Source organism: Pteronotus mesoamericanus, unplaced genomic scaffold (genome assembly GCF_021234165.1).
Source record: "Pteronotus mesoamericanus isolate MK-2021 breed Mesoamerican mustached bat unplaced genomic scaffold, CSHL_Meso_final contig_502, whole genome shotgun sequence".
Taxonomy (NCBI): domain Eukaryota; kingdom Metazoa; phylum Chordata; class Mammalia; order Chiroptera; family Mormoopidae; genus Pteronotus; species Pteronotus mesoamericanus.
The window spans coordinates 532,805-554,214 of record NW_026555187.1 but is presented as its reverse complement, the minus strand read 5'-3'; the positions used below and the strand labels follow the sequence as shown (position 1 = coordinate 554,214).

The following is a 21,410-nucleotide window of genomic DNA, read 5'->3' as shown; positions in this document are numbered from 1 at the left end:
TGAGGAGGCCGAACCAGGAAGAGATTCGAGAAGGAGCCAAAAAGCTGCTTCTGAAACTTAATTTTGCCAATACGATTGTCAAGTGGGCTCCCATGGTCACTTTTATTTCTATTTCCCTAATTAGTAGTGGGATTGAAAATCTCCATCGTTTACAAGCCATATGCGTTTTCTCTTTTTGACATGTCTGTTCAAAGCCCTTTCTTATTTTTCCATTAGATTGTCTTGGTCTAATTGATTTGCAGGCATTTTAAAAAGATTTTATAATAGATTCCAGCCCTGGTCACGTGCCTCAGTTGGTTGGAGCTCTGTCCCGTACCCCGAAAGGTTGCAAGTCCGGTCTCCCGTTGGGGGTGTCCATGGGAGGCAACCGATGGCTCTGTCTCTCTCACACTGATGTTCCTCTCTCTCACTCTCTCTCTAAAATCAATAAACATATCCTCAGGTGAGGATTTAACAAAAAGAAATTCTAAATACTAATTTTGTCTAGCAGTCTTTTTCTTTTGCCTTCTTTTTTTTGTGCCTTAATCCTGCTCCTGTCAGAAACATTCTCCATGGTTTCTTCTAATGCTTTTTATAATGTAGGTTTAGGGGTGAAACACTACAGCACGTGAGTCTGCTGCCTGTTTTTATAAAGTTTTATTGGAACCCAGCCATGTCTCTCCATCGGCATCATGGTTGTTTTTGTGCTTCAATGGCACAGCTGAGTAGTTGTGACAGAGATAGTGGCCTGTAACGTCAAAAATATTGACTGGCCATATATTTTAAAAAAGTTTACCAAGTCTTTAAACTTTCACCTACTAAAAAACATTGTGCAAACATTTCAGGTTAAGTTTTAACTTTTTTTTAAGACTTTATTTTCTTTAGAGCAGTTTTATGTTCACAGCAAAATTGAGAGAAAAACAGAGATTTCCTACATACTCCCGCCCCCACCATGTGCACAGCCTCTCTCATTATCAACATCTCCCACCCCCCAGCTGGTAAATCTGTTACCAATGAAGAATCTATATTGACACATCATCGTCAACCGAAGTCCATAGTTCACATCGTGATCCACTTTTGGTGCGGTGCATTTTATGGGTTTTAACAAATATATAATGAAATGTATCCATCATTATAGTTTCACTCATTATAGGGCAGAGTTTTTCCACTGCCCTAAAAATCCTCTGTGCTTCACCTATTTATCCCTTCCACTTCCCTAACCCCTGGCAACCATTGATCTTTTTATTGTCTCCATAGTTTTGGCTTTTCTAGAGTGCCATATAGTTGAAATCATACAGTAGGTAGACTTTTTCAGATGGGCTTCTTTCACTTATTAATAGCATCTAAGTTTCCTCAATGTCTTTTTTGGCTTGACAGCTCATTTCTTCTTAGCAGTGAATAATATTCCATTGTGTAGATGTACTACACTTTATCCATTCATCTATTGAAGGACATCCTGGTTACTCTACATTTTGGTAATTATGAATAAAGTTGCTATAAACATCCATGCACAGGTTTTTGTGTGGACCTAAGTTTTTAACTATTTTGGGTAAATACCAAGGAGTATGATTGCTGGATCATATGATAACAGTATGTTTAATTTTGTAAAATACCACCAGGCTGTCTTCCAAGGTGGCTGTACTGTTTTGCATCCCTACCAGCAATGAATCAAAGTTTCCGTTGCTCTGCATCCTCACCAGCACATGGCATTGTCGGTGTTCTGGATTGTACCCATTGTAATAGATGTGTAGTGGTCAAACTTATTTTTCAACATCTAATTAATTGTTCCAACATGATTTAATAAATAGGCTGCTGATTCGAAATGTCACCTTTTATGGGATATATTTATTTATACATGGATGTGAGAGAGACTTGGGAATAGAAAGAAGGAAAATTGTTATCCTGGAAGGATCTAGAAGATAAGTGGGGCAGAATTTCATCACCAAAGTTCAACTCTGGCAAACTGTTTGTTTTCCAAAGTCCAGTAAGAAGATAAAAACAAAATACCAGCAGATGAAGTTGAGCTTGTTGAAAGGACTACCTCAAAAATAAAAATAGTTTCCTGTAGCAACAATTATATTCAGTGATTTGGGGCTCTCTTCATTATTTTTTCTCTAAGCCCTCTCTTTAAAAATAAACATTATATCCCAGCTTGGCACAAAGGTGGGCATTCATCCTCAGAAGCACCGTAAGACTTTTGTTTTTTCAATATTGATGTTCTCTTCTGCCCCAAATCCTGCTGCTTCCAGCGAATTGACAAAACCTCAAATTCTGGGGTTCTTTTTTTTTCCAGTGCCTTGTCGCTTAATTTTTTAAGAAAGAGTTGAAAACATTTTCCCTTTATTTTTATTGTTGACACTAATACAAATATCCCCATTTCCACTTCTTTGCCTGCCTCCACCCATCCTCCACCTCCACGTCCCTCTGGCCGGCACTGCACTGTTGTTCGTATCTGTGAGTTACGCAGGCATATTCTTTGGCTAATCCCGTCACATCATCTCATCCAGTCCCCCTGCCTCCCACCCTATGACAGCCATCATTCTGTCCCATGTGTCCATGCCTCTGTTTCTATTTAGTCTGTCATTTTATTTTATTCATTAGATTCCACACATAAGTAAGATCATATGGTATTTGTCTTTCTCTGACTGGTTTATTTCACTTAGCACAATAACCTCCAGGTCCATCCATGCTGTCACAAAAGTGAAGTTTTCCTTTTTATGGCCGCGTAGTATTCCATTGTGTAAATGTACCACAGCTTTTTTAGCCAAGATTTGAGAATATTTAAAAATCAGTTTGACAAAAAATTTTGCAATTCTTGTTTGAAAATAAAAGACTGTCAAGGACAGCCAAACATATTTCATTAAAAGTAGATATTTAGTTTCTTGAACTTGTGGTGCCTATCTTTTTAGAGTCACAGAAGTCTGATTTGTCCAGTGTTCCCTATGTTCTGAGTCATTTGATAACTAATTTACATTGTTTTTTACATAATTCTCACACCTCCACCCAGGGAGATTGGGACCATTACTAACTCCATTTAGTAACTGAGAAAACAGCATCACTGAGATATGAAGTTAACTGATGAAACAACAGTGGGGAAGAAAAGGTTAAATAGCCCCTACTTTGTGTGAATTCCCACTCAAAGAGAAAGTGAGGATAAGAGGCAGCCTATTCACAGGCAAAAGGAGAATTTGTACCCAAGTCTGTCCGAAATAAAAGCCAGTGCCCCAAACCATCCTGAAAGTTCAGTCCTTTTGCTCTTGACTCAGGGTGGACAATCTCCCTGATCCAGCAGCCCCATTCCACAGGCTGCATCGGAGCCCCGCAGTGCCGCCATTTACTCAGCAACATTCTTTCAACAGAATGTCTTTAAACCTGTGAAGTTTTTCATTAGAAATGAAGAGATCACTGATGTATGTAGAAAACAAACACCACTTGATAAGTGTGCCAGTCAGAGCATGTTTTCCATTTTCTCACCAGAATCCCAACTGTTGCAGAAGAGTAAAAAGAGAACAGCAAGAAAACGAGAGAAAGTTGTTTAAATTCTCACCTGCTGAAACCTCTGAGCCCCAGACCCTCCTCATTTTCTAAAGGGGGGCCACGCAACAAGTGTTGAAGTAATAGTAGCACTGAACCAAAATGTTCTCAGGGTGTAATCAGAAGGACAGAAGGAACTGAAAAGGGAATACCTTTTGTAAATTATTTAATGTGTCCATGGGCCAAGCAAAACCACACTGAAAAGCTTTAAGTGTCAACTAATATTCAACAAGGGATCCAAAAACACCCAAGGGGAAAAGACAGTCTCTTCAACAAATGGTTTTGGGAACGCTGAATAAATACATGCAGAACAGCGAGACGGGACCCCTTTCTCACACCACTCACCAACATTAACTCAAAGTGGATCAAAGACTTCCAATATAAAACCAGGTACCATAAACCTTCTAGAAGAAAACACAGGGAAGAAGCTTCTTGATATTGGTCTGGACAATAATTTTTTGGACATGACACCAAAGCCACAAACAACAAAAACAAAAATCAACAAATGGAACCACATCAAATTCAAAAGCTTCTGCACAGCAAAAGAAATAATAAAATGAAAAGACAACCTACAGAATGTGAGAAAAATTTTGCAAGCCATACATTGGGTAAGGGGTTAGTACCCAAAATATATAAAGAACTTACACAACTTAATAACAAAAAACCTAAGGAATTTAATTAAAAATCAGCAAAACTAGATAGAAAATTTTCCAAAGAGGACACCAAAATGGGCTACAGGCACATGAAATGGTGGTCGACATCCCTAATCATCAGAGAAATGCAGATCAAAACCACGGTGAGATATCACCTCACACCTTTAGAATTACTATCATCAAGAAGATAAAAGAAAACAGGTGTTTCCAAGGATATGGTAAAAAGAGAATCCTTATATATTGTTGATGGAAATGTAAATCGGTGTAACCGCTATGGGAAACAATATGGAATTTCCTCAGAAAAAATAAAAATAGATCTACCATATAATCCAGCAATTCCATTTCTGAATATATACCCAAAGGAAATGAAAACAGGATTTTGAAGAGATATATACACTCCTATGTTTATTGTAACATTATTCACAATAGCCAAGATGTGGAAACAACTTAAATGTCCATCAATGAACGAATGGATAAAAAAAGAAGTGGTATATACTTGTATATTTAAATGGAATATTATTTGGCCATGAGAAAGGAGGATATCCTGCCATTTGCAATAACATGGATGGACCTTGAGCACGTTGAGCACATTATGCTAAGTGAGATAAGTCAGAGAAAGACAAGTAGTGTGTGATATCACTCACATGTGTAATCTAAAAAAATAAAACTCATGGAAAAACAGAGAATGGTGGTTGCCAGGAGATGGGGGTTGGGAGGACAAGGTTGACGTTTAGGGACACAAACTTTCAATGAGTAGGAAATAAGCCATAGAAATCTAATGCACAGTATAATGAATATAGACAACAATATGGCTCTACAGTCATCAGACTTGCTAAGAGGATAGAACTTCACTATTTCAACCACAAAAAGAAAAGACAATTATGTGATGCGACAAGTACTAAATATCACAACAGCAGTCATACTACAATATCTCAGTGTATCAAAATAACATGTTATATACCTTAAATTTACACCATGTTATGTCAAATATTCAAAATATATTAAAAATAAGGTACTTACATGAATAATAATTTTGTTTCCACCTTTAAAAAAGAAAAATAAGAAAGAAAAGTGACTGTGAGCTCTAACATTGGGAAGCATTAGTTTATTTGAAAGGCAATTGGGTTAAGAAAAGTCTTCAAAGAGGCTTAGCAAAGTGATTCTTGCTGAGAAGTTTCCCGAGGGCCCTCTTCAGATCTCGGTTCCGCAGGCTATAGATGAAGGGGTTCAGCATGGGGGTCACCATGGTGTATATTATGGTGGCTGCCATGTCCCTCTGTGTGGTGTGTGTGGATGTGGGATTGAAGTAGACCCCAATGATAGTCCCGTAGAAGAGACAGACGACACAAAGGTGAGACCCACAGGTGGAGAACGCTTTCCACTTCCCCCAGGCAGAGGGCACCTTCCACACGGCCACAGCGATGGGTGTGTAAGAGGCCATGATGCACACAAAAGGGACTAGAATGACCAAGCTCCCAAGCACCAACACCAGCATCTCGTTGACTTGTGTGTCTGAGCAGGAGAGCTTGATTAAGGTGTTCAGGTCACAGAAGAAGTGTGGGATCCTATTAGTACAAAAGGACAATCGGGTCATCAGAATAGTGTGAACCATGGAAATGAGGTTGGCCAAGACCCAGGGTACCGCCACAAGCAAGGCACACCGAAGGACGCTCATGATTGTCATGTAGTGCAGCGGGTAGCAGACGGCCAGGTAGCGGTCATAAGCCATGGCCGAGAGAAGGATGCTGTCGGCGCCCCCAAAGGCAATGAAGAAATACATCTGGACCAGGCAAGCAACGGAGGAGATGGTGGTGTTCCCACAAAGGTGGTTCAGCAGCATCTTAGGAACGGTCGTGGAGGTAAAGCAAATGTCAAGAAGAGACAAGTTGCTGAGGAAGAAGTACATGGGGCTGTGGAGGCAAGGGTCCGAGAGGATGGCCAGGATGGTGAGCAGGTTCCCCAGGCACCCAACCAGATACAGGCTGCAGGACAGCCCGAAGAGCGCCTGCTGCTGGAGGGGCTGCTCAGAAAGGCCGAGGAGGATGAACGCAGAGACTTGGGTCTGGTTGTCCATGTCCAGGCCGCTCTAAAGCCAGAAGCAAGGCATCAACCGTGGGTGGACTCCTGGGGAGGAAACGAGTCACCTCATTGTTGTCCTTCCCATTACTCTTTCCAGATGCATCTCGACTCCTCTGAGCCTCAGTTTCCTCATTTGTTACATGGGATTAATAATCTTTCCTGTTAGGATTGTTATAAAGATTAAGTAAGAATAACATGTCTAAGAGGCTTATATTCCCACCTGACATATTACACGGACAATTGTTTTTATTAGCGGGAGCTCTCAGTGATGCTATCAAAATAGTGACGTCAATTAGCTTGACTGTGGCAGTGATTTTACAGTGTATCAACACATCAAGGTTTGTACCTAATCGTATATAATTATTTATTTATTTGTTTTTAGAGAGAGGGAAAGGGTGGGAGAAAGAGAAGGGGAGAAAGAGAGGGAGAGGAACATCGATGTGGAGAAACATTGATCAGTTCTCGCTCCTACACACCCTGACCTGGGACCCAACTCACAATCCAAGAATTGGACTGGCAACGTTGCAGTATGACAATCAACTGAGCTACACTGGTAAGGGCTAATCATATAGAATATTAATCAGTCGATTATACCTCAATAAAGATGGGAAAAAAGAAGTAAAAATATAATGAACAACATAAATGTTTCCGGGATTTAAAAAAATAAAAATAGAGTTATAATGGTATCAACTACACAGCCAAACAGCCTGAGTTCAAATCCCAGCTCTGCAACTTACTAGCTGTGTGATATTAGACAAGTTACTTAACCTCTCTGTGCCTTAGTTTTCCCATTTGTAAAATGAGAATAATAACAGTATCTCCCCATAGAGTTCTTGTGAAGATGTGATGGGTTAATATGTAAAATGTTGAGCCTTATGTGTTTTTCTGAGCATTAAGATCTCTTAGAACAGACTGGTGATTACCAGAGGCAGGTGTGTGTGTGGCGGGGGTGGGGGTGGGGGAGGGGGTTGAGTGAAACGGATAAAAAGAGTCAAAAAGTACAGATTTCCATTTTAAAGTAAATAAGTCCTGGGGACGTGTTGTATGTCATGACAACCATAGTTAACAATATTGTATCATATATTTGAAAGTTGTTAAGAGAGTACATCTTAAAAATATCTGTAACTGTGTGGTGATGGATATTAATAAAATTTGCTGTGGGGACCATTTTTGCGATGTATGCAAATACGTTGTACACCCGAAACTAATACAATGTTGTATATCATTACACCTCAATTTTTTAAATCTCTTAGTGTTTGAGAGCAAGGGCTCTGGGTCCAGGTGCACCCTGTTTGAATGCCATTCCTGACACTTACTAGCTCTATGAGCCAGTGACAGACAAGCCCAAAGCCTCAGTTTCCTGAGAGAATTAAGTGAAACAATGAGTGTGGAGCTCTGTAACATGCTGTTTTGAAAAGGCGCCGCTCCGAAATGCCCCAGTGACGCATCTGTCACACCACTGACGTCTCTCTCCTCCTTGCGCTGTGAGAGCATGTACAGATTCATTGTGTCCCGGGGCAGGTTTTTCCAAAGGGAGCCAATTTTGCTCATTATGTGTTTCTTAACACCAATCTTAGAGACAGAGGATCTTAATTTGCCCACAAATTCTGGCCCCTTGTACCAGGTAAGACTTGCCTAACCCTGCGCCTGGCCTCCCCTGGACAGCCCATTGGCTCTGTATCAGTCAGTTTAGGCTAAATTATGCTGCAGTAACATACATGCCCCGGTCTCAGTGGCTGACAGCAGTGAAGGCTTCTTACTCAGGCTACATGTGCATCACAGGGGGCTATGGCCGTGCTCCTCTGTGATGAATTCCCTCCAGGGCTCAGGCAGGTGGACAAACCTTTATCTGCCGGTTGTGGCAGCAGAGGGAAAGTGAGTTGAATGCCGGCTCCTACGTGCTTCTGCCAGGAAACACCCTGCTCTCACCTTCACTCGCATGTCTATGGCCAAGCCTGGTGTCAGGGGTGGAGAAATTTCTCCTAGGAAACAGCAGCAAGTATATGTGAAAAATAATAGACTCTCCAAAGCTTTGCAGTGACCGTCCTACTCTACTGCAGGCAGAGGAGAGAAGGGCATGCATTTCCCTGTGAGACAACATGTCCGGCCTTCGAATCTCTGGAGTGCTATGCCCAGAATCCAGCAGTGCTGTTTACCCTTCAGCCCACACACGGGAAGCCGCGTTGGGCTCAAGGCTCACCTGAGGCATGAAAATATTTATAATACAGGCGGCAGATGTCTTGACACAGAGGACTCTGTCATCTTCCACACTCCCTTACACGTTTCATTCAGTGACTGAATTGCCAGCTACTGATTATCCTGTTGTTTCCCGAACATCACTCCCAGACACCTCCTTGCCCAGGCACTCCAGTCTCGTGAGGCCCAAAGCGGGAGCTCCCCTGCCGGAGCCGCTGAGGCCGGCCCTGGGGGGCGTGCGCTGCACAGTTCCTCAGGGCGCGCCTGCGGCACCGCCCTGGCCAGCGCAACCAGCTCCTCCCTCGCCGCTCACACCCTGTCGATTCCCAATTTGCAGACTTAAAGCATCATCTTCATCTCTCGCACAGAAGTAGAAAACTTATTCCCAGAGTGAGCACCCAGGGTGAGCACCCCGGTCCAGGCCACCATCCTCTCCCACCTGGGGGACCCTTCATGGAGTGGCTCTCCATGGCGACTCTCGCCCCCCTCGGTCCTTTTCCTTACTGCAGCCAACGTGACAGTGAAAGGTAGATGGCGGCCTTACCCCGCATCGCCCTGCTGTGGCTCACCACGGCTCCTCTCACTCCGACATCTTCAGTTTCCAACTTCCTGGCTTTGTCTCCTGCCTTAGAGCCTTTGCACCTGCTGCTTCACCTCCCCTGCGCTGTCTTCACTTCTGCTCGCCTGATCCCCCTCCTTTGAGTGGAGCCCAGGGGTTCTCAGCCCGGACACTACTGACATTTGGCGTCGGATCCTTTGTTTGTAGTGGGGACTGCCCCGTATATTATTGTAGGACGTTGATCTCTGGTCTCAACCCACTGGGTGCCAGGAGCACCCCTTCTCATTCTACTTGCAACAAGCAAAAATGCCTTGAGGTCGCTTTGGGAGGGCTCAAAATCCCCACCCCCACCTGGAGGATCATTGATCTAGATTAAAGTCCCATGAACGCTCTCCCCCTGCAGCGCCTGCACAGGCTTTGAGCAGGACAGTGGCATTTATTGGATGTGGTCCACCTTTGAGCTAATAACCACTTGGCACATATCATTCCACTGAGCTCTCCACCGCCCCACGAGGCAGCCACACTTAACTCCTGCTTGGAACTAGGATCCCGTCCAGGCTCCGGTTCTGGCGTCTGCCCTCTTGACCAGCTCCCAGTAATGCTGCCCGCACACAAGGCTCTGTGCGGAGCACCTGGGGTCCTGGTGGGTGAAACTGAGCAGAGAGCACCTCAGTCTCTGAGGGGAAGTTCCACGGCAAGTAAGACCACTTCCCTGCTACTCGTTTATCTCACAGACTTACTTGACCAACGGCTGTGTGCCTCTATCAGATGCTGGGGCTTCTTAGCCCTCAGGTGTTGTGATTCCAGGGCGGTGGGACTGCTGCTGCCTCCAATTTGTCTTGTGGCTCTGGAGGAGGAACCTGCTTTCTCTGGGAGCACACAGAAGAACCACTGCATCAGGTTTATACCAGAGTCTCTAGCCCCCGGGGCACAAGGCCCAGAGAACCTTGTTAGAATGAATACAATGAACTCATCGTCCCTTCAGGGGCCTTTGGGCCTAGCACCCTGGTGGGAAAGAATTTTGTCTCAAGAGCATCCTCTTTCTTCAGACCTGTCTGTCCTGGTTGACAGAGAATAGGATGCACCCAATTTTTCCTAGGAAGAGGTTTTAAAATATATTAGGACTAATAATGGTTACAGTATGTTAAGTATTTGTTATGTGGTTGGAGCTGTGGTAAGCCTACAATGCCCCATAACTCTCACAAAAGCCCAATGAGGAAAGGAATGAGAATCTCACTTGCTCATCATCACACAGCTTGACGTGGCAGATCTGGGGTTTGATTTAGGCAGTCCGGCTCCAGGACTAATGAACTAATGAACATAAGTGGCCCTGAGCACACACATAAAAAGATTTCGATTCCTTTGTATGGCTGAGTAATATTGCATCGCATGTATGTAATCCAAAGGTTTCTAGTGCAACTACCACTATAATCAATTTTAGGATATTTTCACCAAAAAGCAGCTCTGTACTTTTAGCGCTCACCCCCATTTTCCACTTCTCCTCCAGGTCCAGGTGATCGCTGATCTTCCTTCTGTCTCCATAGATTTGTCTATTATGGGAAGTTCAGATACATGGAATTATACAGACTTTTGGTCTGGTTTCTTTCATTCATTATAATGTTTTCAGATGTATCCATGTTGTAGCATCTATCAATAATTCAATTTTTAAATTGTTGAATAATATTCCATTACCACATAATATCACAGTTTGTTTATCCTGTCGCTTGTTAATGGACATTTGGGTTGTTTTTGCCTTTTGGCTGTTATAAATAGTGCCTCTGTAAACATTTGCATACAGGGTTTGTTTGAGGGTGTGTTTTCAACTCTTTTGGGTATATATCCAGGAGTAGAATTGCTGGGTCATATAGTAAATCTATATTTTACTTTTGAGGAAATGCCTAACTGTTTTTCATAATGGCTGCGCCATTTTACATTCTTACCAGCAGGAGATAATGGTTATGATTTCTTCACATACCTGTGAACACTTACTGTTTTCTGGTTTTGTTTGTTTGTTTGTTTTTAATGTAATATGTGATTGAATTGATATTTCAAATCAATGGGGAAAATAAGGCTTATTCAACAAATAAGGTGCATGGACCTCTATTACTTGAAATAAAACAAATATAGAGCCCTATTTCACACATTATACAAAAAATATTCAGGTGAGTTAAAAACCAATATGTAAAATCTAAGGAGTTTTAGGAGAAAATACAAAATAATATTTTTCTTACCCTGAAGTAAAATATTCAAACCCAGAAGCTATAAAGTAAAATATTGACAATATGACTGAACATTTAAGACTATATAGTAATATACATATAAAAAAAGTTAAAGGACAAATAATAGAATAGAAAAGTATTTGCAACACATTTAAAAAAGGGTTAATAGGATTTTTTTAAGGGGGGAAATTCTACACATATTTAATCAAAAAATGGAAAAGGATACCAACAACTCATTTAAAGCTTTTTTAAAATAATAGAAATAGGCAAGAAATATACAAAAACAGCTTTAGTTTTAACAAATAATAAAGTAACAATTAAAATAGCACATCATTGTCACAATCAGATTAATAAGTATTAAAAATATTGGTAATATCAAATATTGGTGACTGTGAAAGGAACTGGGTAATCATAGGCTCTTTTTCTTCATCTTTTTAAAGCAGTCCCTTTTCTTATTTTGCACTGCTGGTTTGGTGTAGGTGTATTCTTTTAGCCTTCTTTTGTCTGGGAAACTCCTTCTTTTGCCTTCCATTTTAATTGAGAACCTTGCTGTGTAGAGCAGTCTTGCTTGCACGCCTTTGCTTTTCATGACTTGGAATATTTCTTGCCATTCCTTTCGGGCTTGTAATGTTTCTGTTGAGAAGTCAGCTGCTAGCCTTACCGGGGCTCCCTTATATGTTACTACCTCTTTCTCCCTGGCTGCCTTTAGGATTCTCTGTTTGTCTTTGATATTTGCCATTTTAATTATGATGCATCTTGGAGCGGGCCTCTTTGGGTTCCTCTTGAATGGGACGCTCTGTGCTTCCTGGACCTGCGTGACTTTTCTCCCCTCCAGTGAGGGAAGTTTTCCATCATTACTTTTTTAAACAGGCTCTCTATCCCTTCCTCCTCCTCTTCTCCTTCTGGTATCCCTATTACATGGATATTATTATGTTTCAGGTTGTCCTGCATTTCCCTCAATGCCTCTTCATTCTTTTTGTCTTTTTTCATTTTCTTGTTCTTTCTGGGAGCTTTTTTCTACCTTATCCTCCTGTTCGCTGGTTCATTCCTCTGCTTCATTTCGATTCCTTCTACTGTGTTCTTCAATTCAGAAATTGTATTCTTCTTTTCCTCTTAGTTTCTGTGTCCTTTTTCATGCTGATACAGTTTGCAGTAAGTTCCTCGTAGTTTTCCTGTAGTTCTTTGTAATTCTCTCTGAGCTCACTGAGCTCATTGAGCTTCCTTAGAACTGTTGTTTTGAACTCAATATCTGATAGTTTCTGTGCCTCTATTTCATTTAGTTCTCTTTCTGGGGATTCCTTCTTTCCCTTCAACTGGAGGAGTGTCTCTTTGTCTTCCCATTATTTGTAAGACTCTCCTTTTTTGCTTCTGCTTCTTAAATTGATCTCTCTTGATTTCCTGACTTTGTGGTGTGAACTTCTATGGTAGGAGACCACTGTTCTTTCTTTCTGTACCTGCCTCTGATGATGTTAGATGTTGACTCTGTCTGACCTTAAGCAGTCTGTTCGAGACTTCCAGGAATCTATTGTCTGTGGCTATCTCCTTCAGCTGTTAATCTAGTCACTCTGCACTCAACAGGCTGGCTTAGACACCACAGGGCTGGGCAGAGTCCCTCCTAGGGATGGGGTTATTGGGTCCTCTCATCAGCTGCCATTCAGGGGAGTGGTCTGCTTGAGCCAGATGGCTGTTGCCATATGAGGGAGGAGTCAGCATCAGCATCTGGCCAGCTACTCTCTCCATTCTTTCTCTGAAGCCTCTGTTTCCAATCTCTCCCCAAGTGTCTGTAGACCACTCTGTGTGCCCTTTAGCCAGGGATCTACTATCTGTGACTGCCACTCTGTACTCAGCAGTCAGGCTTTAGCACTACTGGGTCAGGGTCCAGTCCCTCCTGGAGACAGGGCTATTGTGTCCTCTTACACTGCTGCTGCTCAGAGGAGTGGTCTGCCTGAGCAAGATGGGTGCTGCCCTGATGTATGGGGGATGAGTCAGCACTGGGTTCCCACCGGCCACTCTCCCAGTTCTCTCCCCAAAGCCTCCTTCCCCAGTCTCTCTCCTCAGGTATCTCTAGCCCACTCTGCCCTATTTGCTGGAGACCAGAGTAAGTGGCTACAAATGAAAATTTATGCGTTGATGCTTTAAAAGTCTCTCTGCATCTCCAGCCACCTGTCTCTGGCAGATGCAATTCTGCTGCTTTTCGCAGCTGGCTGTTATCTGTGTACTTTCTGGGCTCTGGTGCTGTGGGCTAGAGATTCCTGCTTATGGTTTAGACACCGCTTTTCTCAGGGGGATCCAACTGGCCATTTCAGTATCCTTCTGGTGCTGCTGCCCATGGGTGCCCTGCCTGCCTTCTCGAGTCTCTACCGCACTCCTTACCACTTAATTTGTCCTAAAGCTGATTCTTCTGTCTGTCCAAGGCTATAAGGCTCTCACTATTGTTCAGTTACTTGTTCCAGGTGATTTCTCCACAATTGTAATTCCAGATTGGTCCTGGGAGGAGGGAAGTGTGACTTCCATTCACTCCTCCACCATCTTAATTTTCCTGTTTGTTTTTTAACATACTAATTCTAATAGGAGTGAAATGGTATCTCATTGTGGCATTGGTTTGCCTTTCACTAATAACCTTGAGCATTTTTTCTTTAATGCAAAACTATAGAGCTCACCAACTCATAGGATTGTGGAGAGGCCTCTCAGCTTTGCTCTGTTACAGTGGAGAAAGGAACTGATGCAGCTTCTGAAGCTCCAAGGAGGTGTGTGGCTGCAGATGTAGCTTGTTTTCCTGGAAACCGCCATGATCATCGCCATGAAGTCATTTCTTCAGACCTGTTGGGACATCAATCAGATTCCTCAGTCAGTGGCATAATATCACCAACCATCATTCTGGCCTTCTACCCTCCTTTTTAAATAACATATTACACAAATTACATATATACAGAAAAATACAGAATCTTAATTGTACAGCTCAATGACTTCCAACACTATACACTGGTTTTGCCCATTTTTAAAAAAGATTTTATTTATTTGTTTCTAGAGAGAGGGCACCGGAGGAAGAAAGAGAGGGAAAGAAATATCAATGTGTGGTTGCCTCTTGCATGCCTCCTACCAGGGACCTGGCCCATAGCCCAGGCATGGGCTCTGACCAGGAATCGAACTGGCAACCCTTTGATTCACAGGCTGGTGCTTACTCCACTGAGCCACACCAGCCAAGGCTAGTTTTGCCCATTTTTGAATTTGATATCAATGAAACCATGCAATATGTGCTCTTCTGTTGTTGGCTTCTTTTGTCAACATTACATTGGTGAGGTTTATTCATATTCTTCTATATAATTGCAGTCCGTTCATCTTTATTACTGTATAGTATTCCATTGTGTGAATACACCATTATTTATTTTTCCATCCTACCATTGATAGATTTTTGGACAGTTACCAGTTTAGGCCTATAATAAACAGTGTTGCTAAAAAAAACTCATGTGTGTGTGTAAACAAACATACTTCTCTTTGGTATATGCAGTCTGTCCAGAGGGTATCCAGCTATGTGGATATGAAAAATAGAGACATTTATTGAAGAAGATACAAGGTACAACAAACATTGTACATAGGACAATGATGCCTCAGTCCCCTTCAAATTAGGCACTTTGGGACCTCACACAGTTCTCCTAATTGCCATCATTTATATTTTTCTAGGAATATATTTCGCCTAAGTTTATAAATGTATTGGTGTAAAGCATCATTCTTGTATTATCTTTTTATTATGAGATATATTATACATGTACAAGGATGTATAAGACATTTGTATACATTTTAAATAATAACAAAGCAACACTTTGTAATGACCATGCAGATTAAGAAATAAAACACTACCAAAAAAAATAAAGAGAAACTATAGATTTATTAGTATCATACGTGAAAGTCTAATGATTACATTTTAGCATCCTTTCATGTACTGACACATGCTACGAGGTGTATAAACCTCAAAAGCATCATGGTAAGTGAAAAAAGCCAGACACAAAAGGTAACATATTATATGATCCCATGTACATGAAATGTGTGGAACAGGCAAATCCACAGAGACGGGAAGTAGATTAGTGGTTCCCAGGGACTGGAGGGAAGAGAGAATAGAGAATGAGTGTTTTATGAGGGTGGGGTCTCCTATCTGGGGTGAAGAAAGTGCTCTGGAACTACAATAGATAGAGAGGATGGTTGCACAACACTGTGAATGCCTTAAATGCCACTGAACTGGTCACTTTACCAGTTAATTTTATGTTAAGTGAACTTTACCTCAATACTAAAATAGTTCAATTCCCCTCATGGTTTAAGAAATTCCAACAAAAAAAATGAAATGTAACTTTGGCCTGGCAGACTTGTGGAAATGCACAACATGCATAACACTCAGTATCGACAGGGATATAGGGAAATGAGTATTTAAATTAGCACAACCCTTTGAGGAAGGCAGTTGATGGGTGGAGTTTGTCTCGTTGAAGAACCATATTCCTGGGATCCTGGATACCTCAATTATAGCTTCTTTTGAAGTCCAGTGAAGCACAGAAGACTCAGAGTGTCCAACAAGACCTGGCCAAGCTTCTGAGATGGATTTGCAGATGGCACCCTCTACCCACTGTGTGTTTGCTCAGCCTTTCAAGAAGTAGATGCCAAGACAGGATGAGGCAGAGGAGGGTCCGCTAGGGAGGGCTCCTGTGAGGGAAAATGAGAAGGTCTTGGAAGAGGCTGGGAGAGCTGTAGAGCCCTGGGTAGTCCTGACCCCTGTGGAGAAGAGAAAGAAGAAATTAAGATTGAGTAGAATTATCTTTGGCCACAGTGCCGTTGTAAGGAAGTTTTGGTAGAGCTTATGGGGAGTGCTGGAGCCTAAGCCCTTGTCCTAGGAGACCCCTTTTATGTCCTCAGAGCCACCTGGGTAATTTGATGACTCTTGTCCATTTGGTCTCAGCAGTTGGAACGCATGGGTTTCTAAGTTGGAAAATGATCAGACTGAGTTCAAGTGGGCCTCCATGACAGGGAAGAATTGTCTCAATTTTTTCATTCCCCTTAGGTGCCCATCACCTGTCACAGACAGCGCTTGTCCCCATTTCTCCCTTTTGGGGTACTCTTAGTCCTCAAGCCCACATAACGCCCCAAATAACTCTAAGATTTGTATCTAAGCCTTGGTGGCATGAAATTTCTTTTATAGCTACTTCTGGGTTATGACAGCCCAATGGTGGTGATGCACGGATTTGGGGGCACATTTGCTATGGACCTGGGATGAGTTCAGGGGTCTGGGATATGGATAGGTCAGCATCACCCTGGCGGCTGAGTTGGGCATTGTCCTGTGCATGTGCCCTTGTGTGTTCACTTCATGATGTGGTCTCCAGTCCTCAGTTTCCACATGGGGCCAGGATGATGGCAGAAGTCTTGCCCCTGCGCATTTTCTGCTGCTGGTCCCCAGTGTGGTCCCCGCAGGTCGGCTACAGGCTCTGCACCGCATGTCCAGCCACCCACGATGATGTGCACATCCTTGTCCTCTAAAGGTTTTGAACATTTTCTCTAGTTCTTTTCAATCAATGTTCTCTTTATAGTCCAGGTGTGGTCCCCACCTCCATTGTTAACATCCCATTTGATCTCAGAAAAAAAATTTGTCAGAATGGATCTGACAGTTGGTCGTGTTCATGTGAACACACTAAGCATGCTTACTATGCCCACAAAAGCACTGCATCTCTGAGTTTTATTACAGGGCATTCAACACCAGGCTTGAGATATTGGACTCTGGGCAACAGACGAGGCTCTGCCATTGAACTCCACATGAGGCATAGATGGTCACTGACTTATAATTCAGCTTATAGTGTTTTCACTTTACAATGGTGCAAAAGCTATCGGTCAACACCACGCTTCTAGCACATGCAGTCCTGTACTCTCCCATGACCTGGACGGAGGAGTGCATTCCCGGCAGCCATGCAGTCACGAGGGTAAACAACAGATACTCAAAAGTGTATTCATAGTGTTAGATGATTCTGCCCCATTGTAGGCTAATGGCAGTGTTCTGAGCACAGTTAGGGTGAGCAAGGCTAAGCTATGACATTTGGTAAGTTAGGAGTGAGTATAAATGCATTATCAGCTTACTACCATTTCAGTTTACGATGGGTTTATCAGGATGTCCCGATGGTAAGTCAAGAAGCATCTTATACTGAGTTTCAGCTGCATTCCCAGCACTGTTACAGGCCCTGGGAACACAGAGGTACATCATGTCTGGTCCCAGATGCACGATCCACCAGCCTCTGCAGGCCCGTAAGGGAGGTACCGGGTGGTGGCTATGGGGGGACGTGGAGGAAGGAGTGTTTTCTCTGGGACTTACAGGATGAATGCACATTCTCTTGGCTGATAGCAGCGGAAAAGCAATTCCTGCCACAGGGACTGAAACCGGTGAAAGCGTAGAGTAGGAAACTGCCTGGTTGTTTCATGTCCGCATGCTGGGGCGCTAGGGGGAGACTAACTGTGGACGAAGGGCTGGGTTTGGAGTGGATCCTGTAGCGGCAGGGACATGGCCGTGCACTGTCTTGGGAGGGGCCCCAAAGGTCCCCCTTGTCCTCTCCACCTCGGTTTAACTGTTGAGAGTGGCTAGGTGAGCACCCTCCTGTGCAAAGGATCTTTGGCCTGATTCCAGAAGAGTTGCCTGTGGAGAAGTAGTAACAGGAGCCTGTGGAGGACAGTGAAGGCTGATGTCAAAAGCCAGGGTAAGCACTTGGCAAAGCCATGCTCGACCGCTTGTTATCTGCAAGGCAGAGCAAGCTGGCAACTGGCGACAGCCCGAGCCCAAGGGCGTTGAGAAGGGAATAGATAACTGCAAGCTTCCGCTGAAGATGACTGCAGCCTTTGCAGAAGAAAGTTTTATCACGTAGATACCTGGGGAACAGAACAATCCATGCCCAGAGCATTCCCCTAAGTCTGCAAAACTCCCTTGAGCTTTATCTAACCAACCCCTATAAAATAAACACGGAGACTATGCTCATTGTCATTGTCTCTCCATCAGAGGACAATGTCCCACCTGGCCCCTGCTTTTCTCTAAATTGCCTTGTGTTGTCCTTTCTCAATCTCCCGTTGCTCCCACTCAGGGACCACCACTCCACGTGGGTCATGGCAGAAGCCCCCAAACACCTGCCAGGCATTCGGCTGGACTCATGGGAGGATTCCAGGGGAAGAGGCAGGCAGTCCTAGGACTGAAAATTGGACATGTCTCCTCCAATTCCAACACCCTCTCCCCAACTTAGTATCTCTGGGCTAAAATGAGACAGAAGCATTTCAGTTTCTTGAATGTGCCAGCCTCTCTTTTTCACCCCAGATCCCGCCATATCCTTCATACCTCACTCTCATCTGCCTAAATCAATCAGTCTCAGATCACATGTCACCGCCTCCAGGAAGTCTACCATGCTTCCCATACCCCTGACTGGGTCAGGTGCCTCTCTGACTCCTAGATTCTCCTGAAATCCCCCATAACACAGTCTTGTCATCATTTGCTTATGTATCTGTGTCACCCACTAGATTCTTATGGACCTCCTGAGGACAGAGGTGGCATCTCACTGGTTACTGCTGTTTTCCCAGCACCTTGAATGGTAAATACTAAATAGGACAGTATATATTCAATAAATATATATGTTGAAGAAAATAATGAATAAAGGACCTGTATGGTACCATGAGACCCTGTAGTGCAAGCATTGGAATGGGGGGGGGCATGCCATCTGAGCTGAACTTTGAAGGAGGGACAACAGTCCCCAGCACACATCGTCAGGAAGGGAATTATAAGCAAAGAAACGAGCGTGAGCAAGGCACGGAGAAGTGCCTAGAATGAGGGCAAGGGGCTGGGAAGTCAGACTGGAGCCAAACGTGAAGGGCCTTGAAGGGACCTTGAAAACATCACTCTAGAACCCAGGGGAAGGGTGGGCTGGAAGGAGAATCCGGGAAGGGGCTGGGGCAGCCAGCTTGGCAAGGACAGATGCCAGCCTGGACTGGAAAAAGGGCCATCCAACATTGTCCTCTAAGCTCTACCATACTGGGACAGCAAGCAACCCAGGTTGTAAGGGAAATTTGGGGGGATTCCCTGGCATAACTCAAATAGGGGAAGGATATCAGAGAGACAGATGTTCAACCAAGAAGTGCGTCCAGGACAAGGAGAAAGCTCCTCAGTGCTGCTCCTGGACGTCCAGAGAGGTCAGTCAGTGTGCCAGGCTGAGGTCACAGAGCAGGTCAGTACTAAACCAGGGTCGGAGTGGAGGAGACCAAGGTCGCAGTTCCGTTGCATTTTACTGCCTGCCTGGAGGAGACGCTGTGACCTTGGAAGAGTGACTTGGCCTCTCTGGGCCTTGCTTTCTCTTTAAAAATGGGGCTGAATTACACAGAACAAGAAGCATGATATGTGTAAAGGGCTTGGCAGAGAGTAGGTGCCCGGTCAAGGTGAACTCCCCTCCCTTAAACCCCATTTCACATTTTTTCTTCAACTATGGATGCTATGCTTTTTATTTACCTCAGAGGTTTTGAGTGCCTACTGTGTGGCCACTTGAGAAACAGTGATGAGTAATAACCAAAACCTCTTTGAACTTTATAGCTTTGCTCAACTTTTCTCCCAGTGCAGGAGCCATGCACTTCCAGATCTCTCCACTGAATTTTACCTAGGGGATAACCAATAAGTCTTGATCAAGCTGTTTCACTCCCCAGATGTCCCTCAGCCCCTGCTGTGCGCCAGAAGCCATGCAGATGAAGCGGTGGGTCAGGCCTCGTCTCTCCCTTAAGAGTCATGTTCTCCTGCTACTTCCCTCTATGGCCGTGCTCTTGACTTGGGAGTGTAGGGCGATTTCCCATGTGTCCTCAGTCTGATCCCAAATATATGAGTCTGGCAGATACTCTTTAGTGTTTACTGTGAATTGCTTGTCAACAGATTTCCTCTCTGGATTTTGTTTTTTTTTTTTTTTTTTTTTTTTTTACCTCAATGGATTAAAGGAGCAATAATCTCAGGAGTATGTCACCTCTTCATGGCATGTATTGCCCATCTCCTGCGCTTGTCCAGAAGCTCTTAGAAGTGAGATTGAGGTTCTCATCATCTTTCATCTCTAGCACAAACTAGGTACACCATCAATATTTATTGGACAGAGTTCCCACTGAAGATTGGGCAGTTAAGTCGAGCTGGAAGAGCTCTTCAAGTCCTCGGTCAACGTTTTGCTCAAGAGGCCTCCTGTTCTCTCAGACAAGTGGCTGTCTGATGGTAAATGGAGAAATGATAGCTCATGTTTGAGCTACTCTTTGACAACTGGGTAAAGTCAGAACTGGCCATGCTAGCTGGTTAGTTTGATAAGCATGACCAGCCTCAATACCTAAAGACTATGCGTAAAATAGCTATTCTCTGCAGCTCAGAGAAAATCCAGCCCTGGCTAGTGTGGCTCAGTGGATTGAGTGCCGGCCTGTGAACCAAAGGGTCGCTGGTTCGATTCTCAGTCAGGGCACATGCCTGGACTGCGGGCCAGGTCCCCAGTGGGGGGCATGCAAGAGGCAACCACACATTGATGTTTCTCTCCCTCTTTCCCTCCCTTCCCCTCTCTCTAAAAATAAATAAATAAAATCTTAAAAAGAAAAGAAAATCCAGACACAGAAACCATGTATTCAACAGATGTGTCAGGAACATCTGAGCCCAGGATGAACACAATACCTGTTCTCACAGATGTTACAGGGGAGGTAAGAGGGTAGATGGTAAATAACTGAATTTAGTGAAGAGGGTGAGGAGTCTGAGCTTGGAAAATGTTAGCCTAAAAATTAAAAAAAGGCCTTTCAAAGTGAGAGGCAACAAGCATGTATCTGAGTTCATTAAGAATGGCTATTCAGGAAACACTGATTCACACAGAAGCCCAAATAGTGTTCTGATAGGGAAACAAGGGCAAAGGGTCTTTATGAGAAAGGGGGAGAGGAACAATTAGATCAACAGAAGGAAGGCATTTCTATTGGTGCAGATCACACAGTGACGGTAATTCTAAATAATGTCTCTAAATGTAAGTCCGGTAGTCATCAGGCCAGTAGTCATCATAGCTGCTTTATTAGCATCTTTGCAAACAGTTCTTTGGGGCACAATGTTGCTTTAAGCCCAGTCCAAAGGTTATTTCACCATTTCAACATTCCAAATGTTTGAGGTATAAGACGTGGGAGGCAGCTCCTCTAGGGTGGCGG

At 43.6% G+C, this 21,410-nt stretch overlaps 1 protein-coding gene across 1 annotated transcript; it reads right to left on the bottom strand.

Moving 5' to 3' along the window:
- Window positions 1–5,304: 5,304 nt before the first annotated feature.
- LOC129074806 (olfactory receptor 1361-like) lies at window positions 5,305–6,240 on the bottom strand. The gene has a single exon (XM_054578673.1). The coding sequence runs from the start codon at window positions 6,238–6,240 to the stop codon at window positions 5,305–5,307; it is 936 nt and encodes a 311-aa protein (XP_054434648.1).
- Window positions 6,241–21,410: the final 15,170 nt, after the last annotated feature.

Coding starts and splice junctions, on each gene's coding strand:
- LOC129074806 (XM_054578673.1), bottom strand. CDS start 6,240: ATGGACAACCAGACCCAAGTCTCTGCGTTCATCCTCCTCGGCCTTTCT.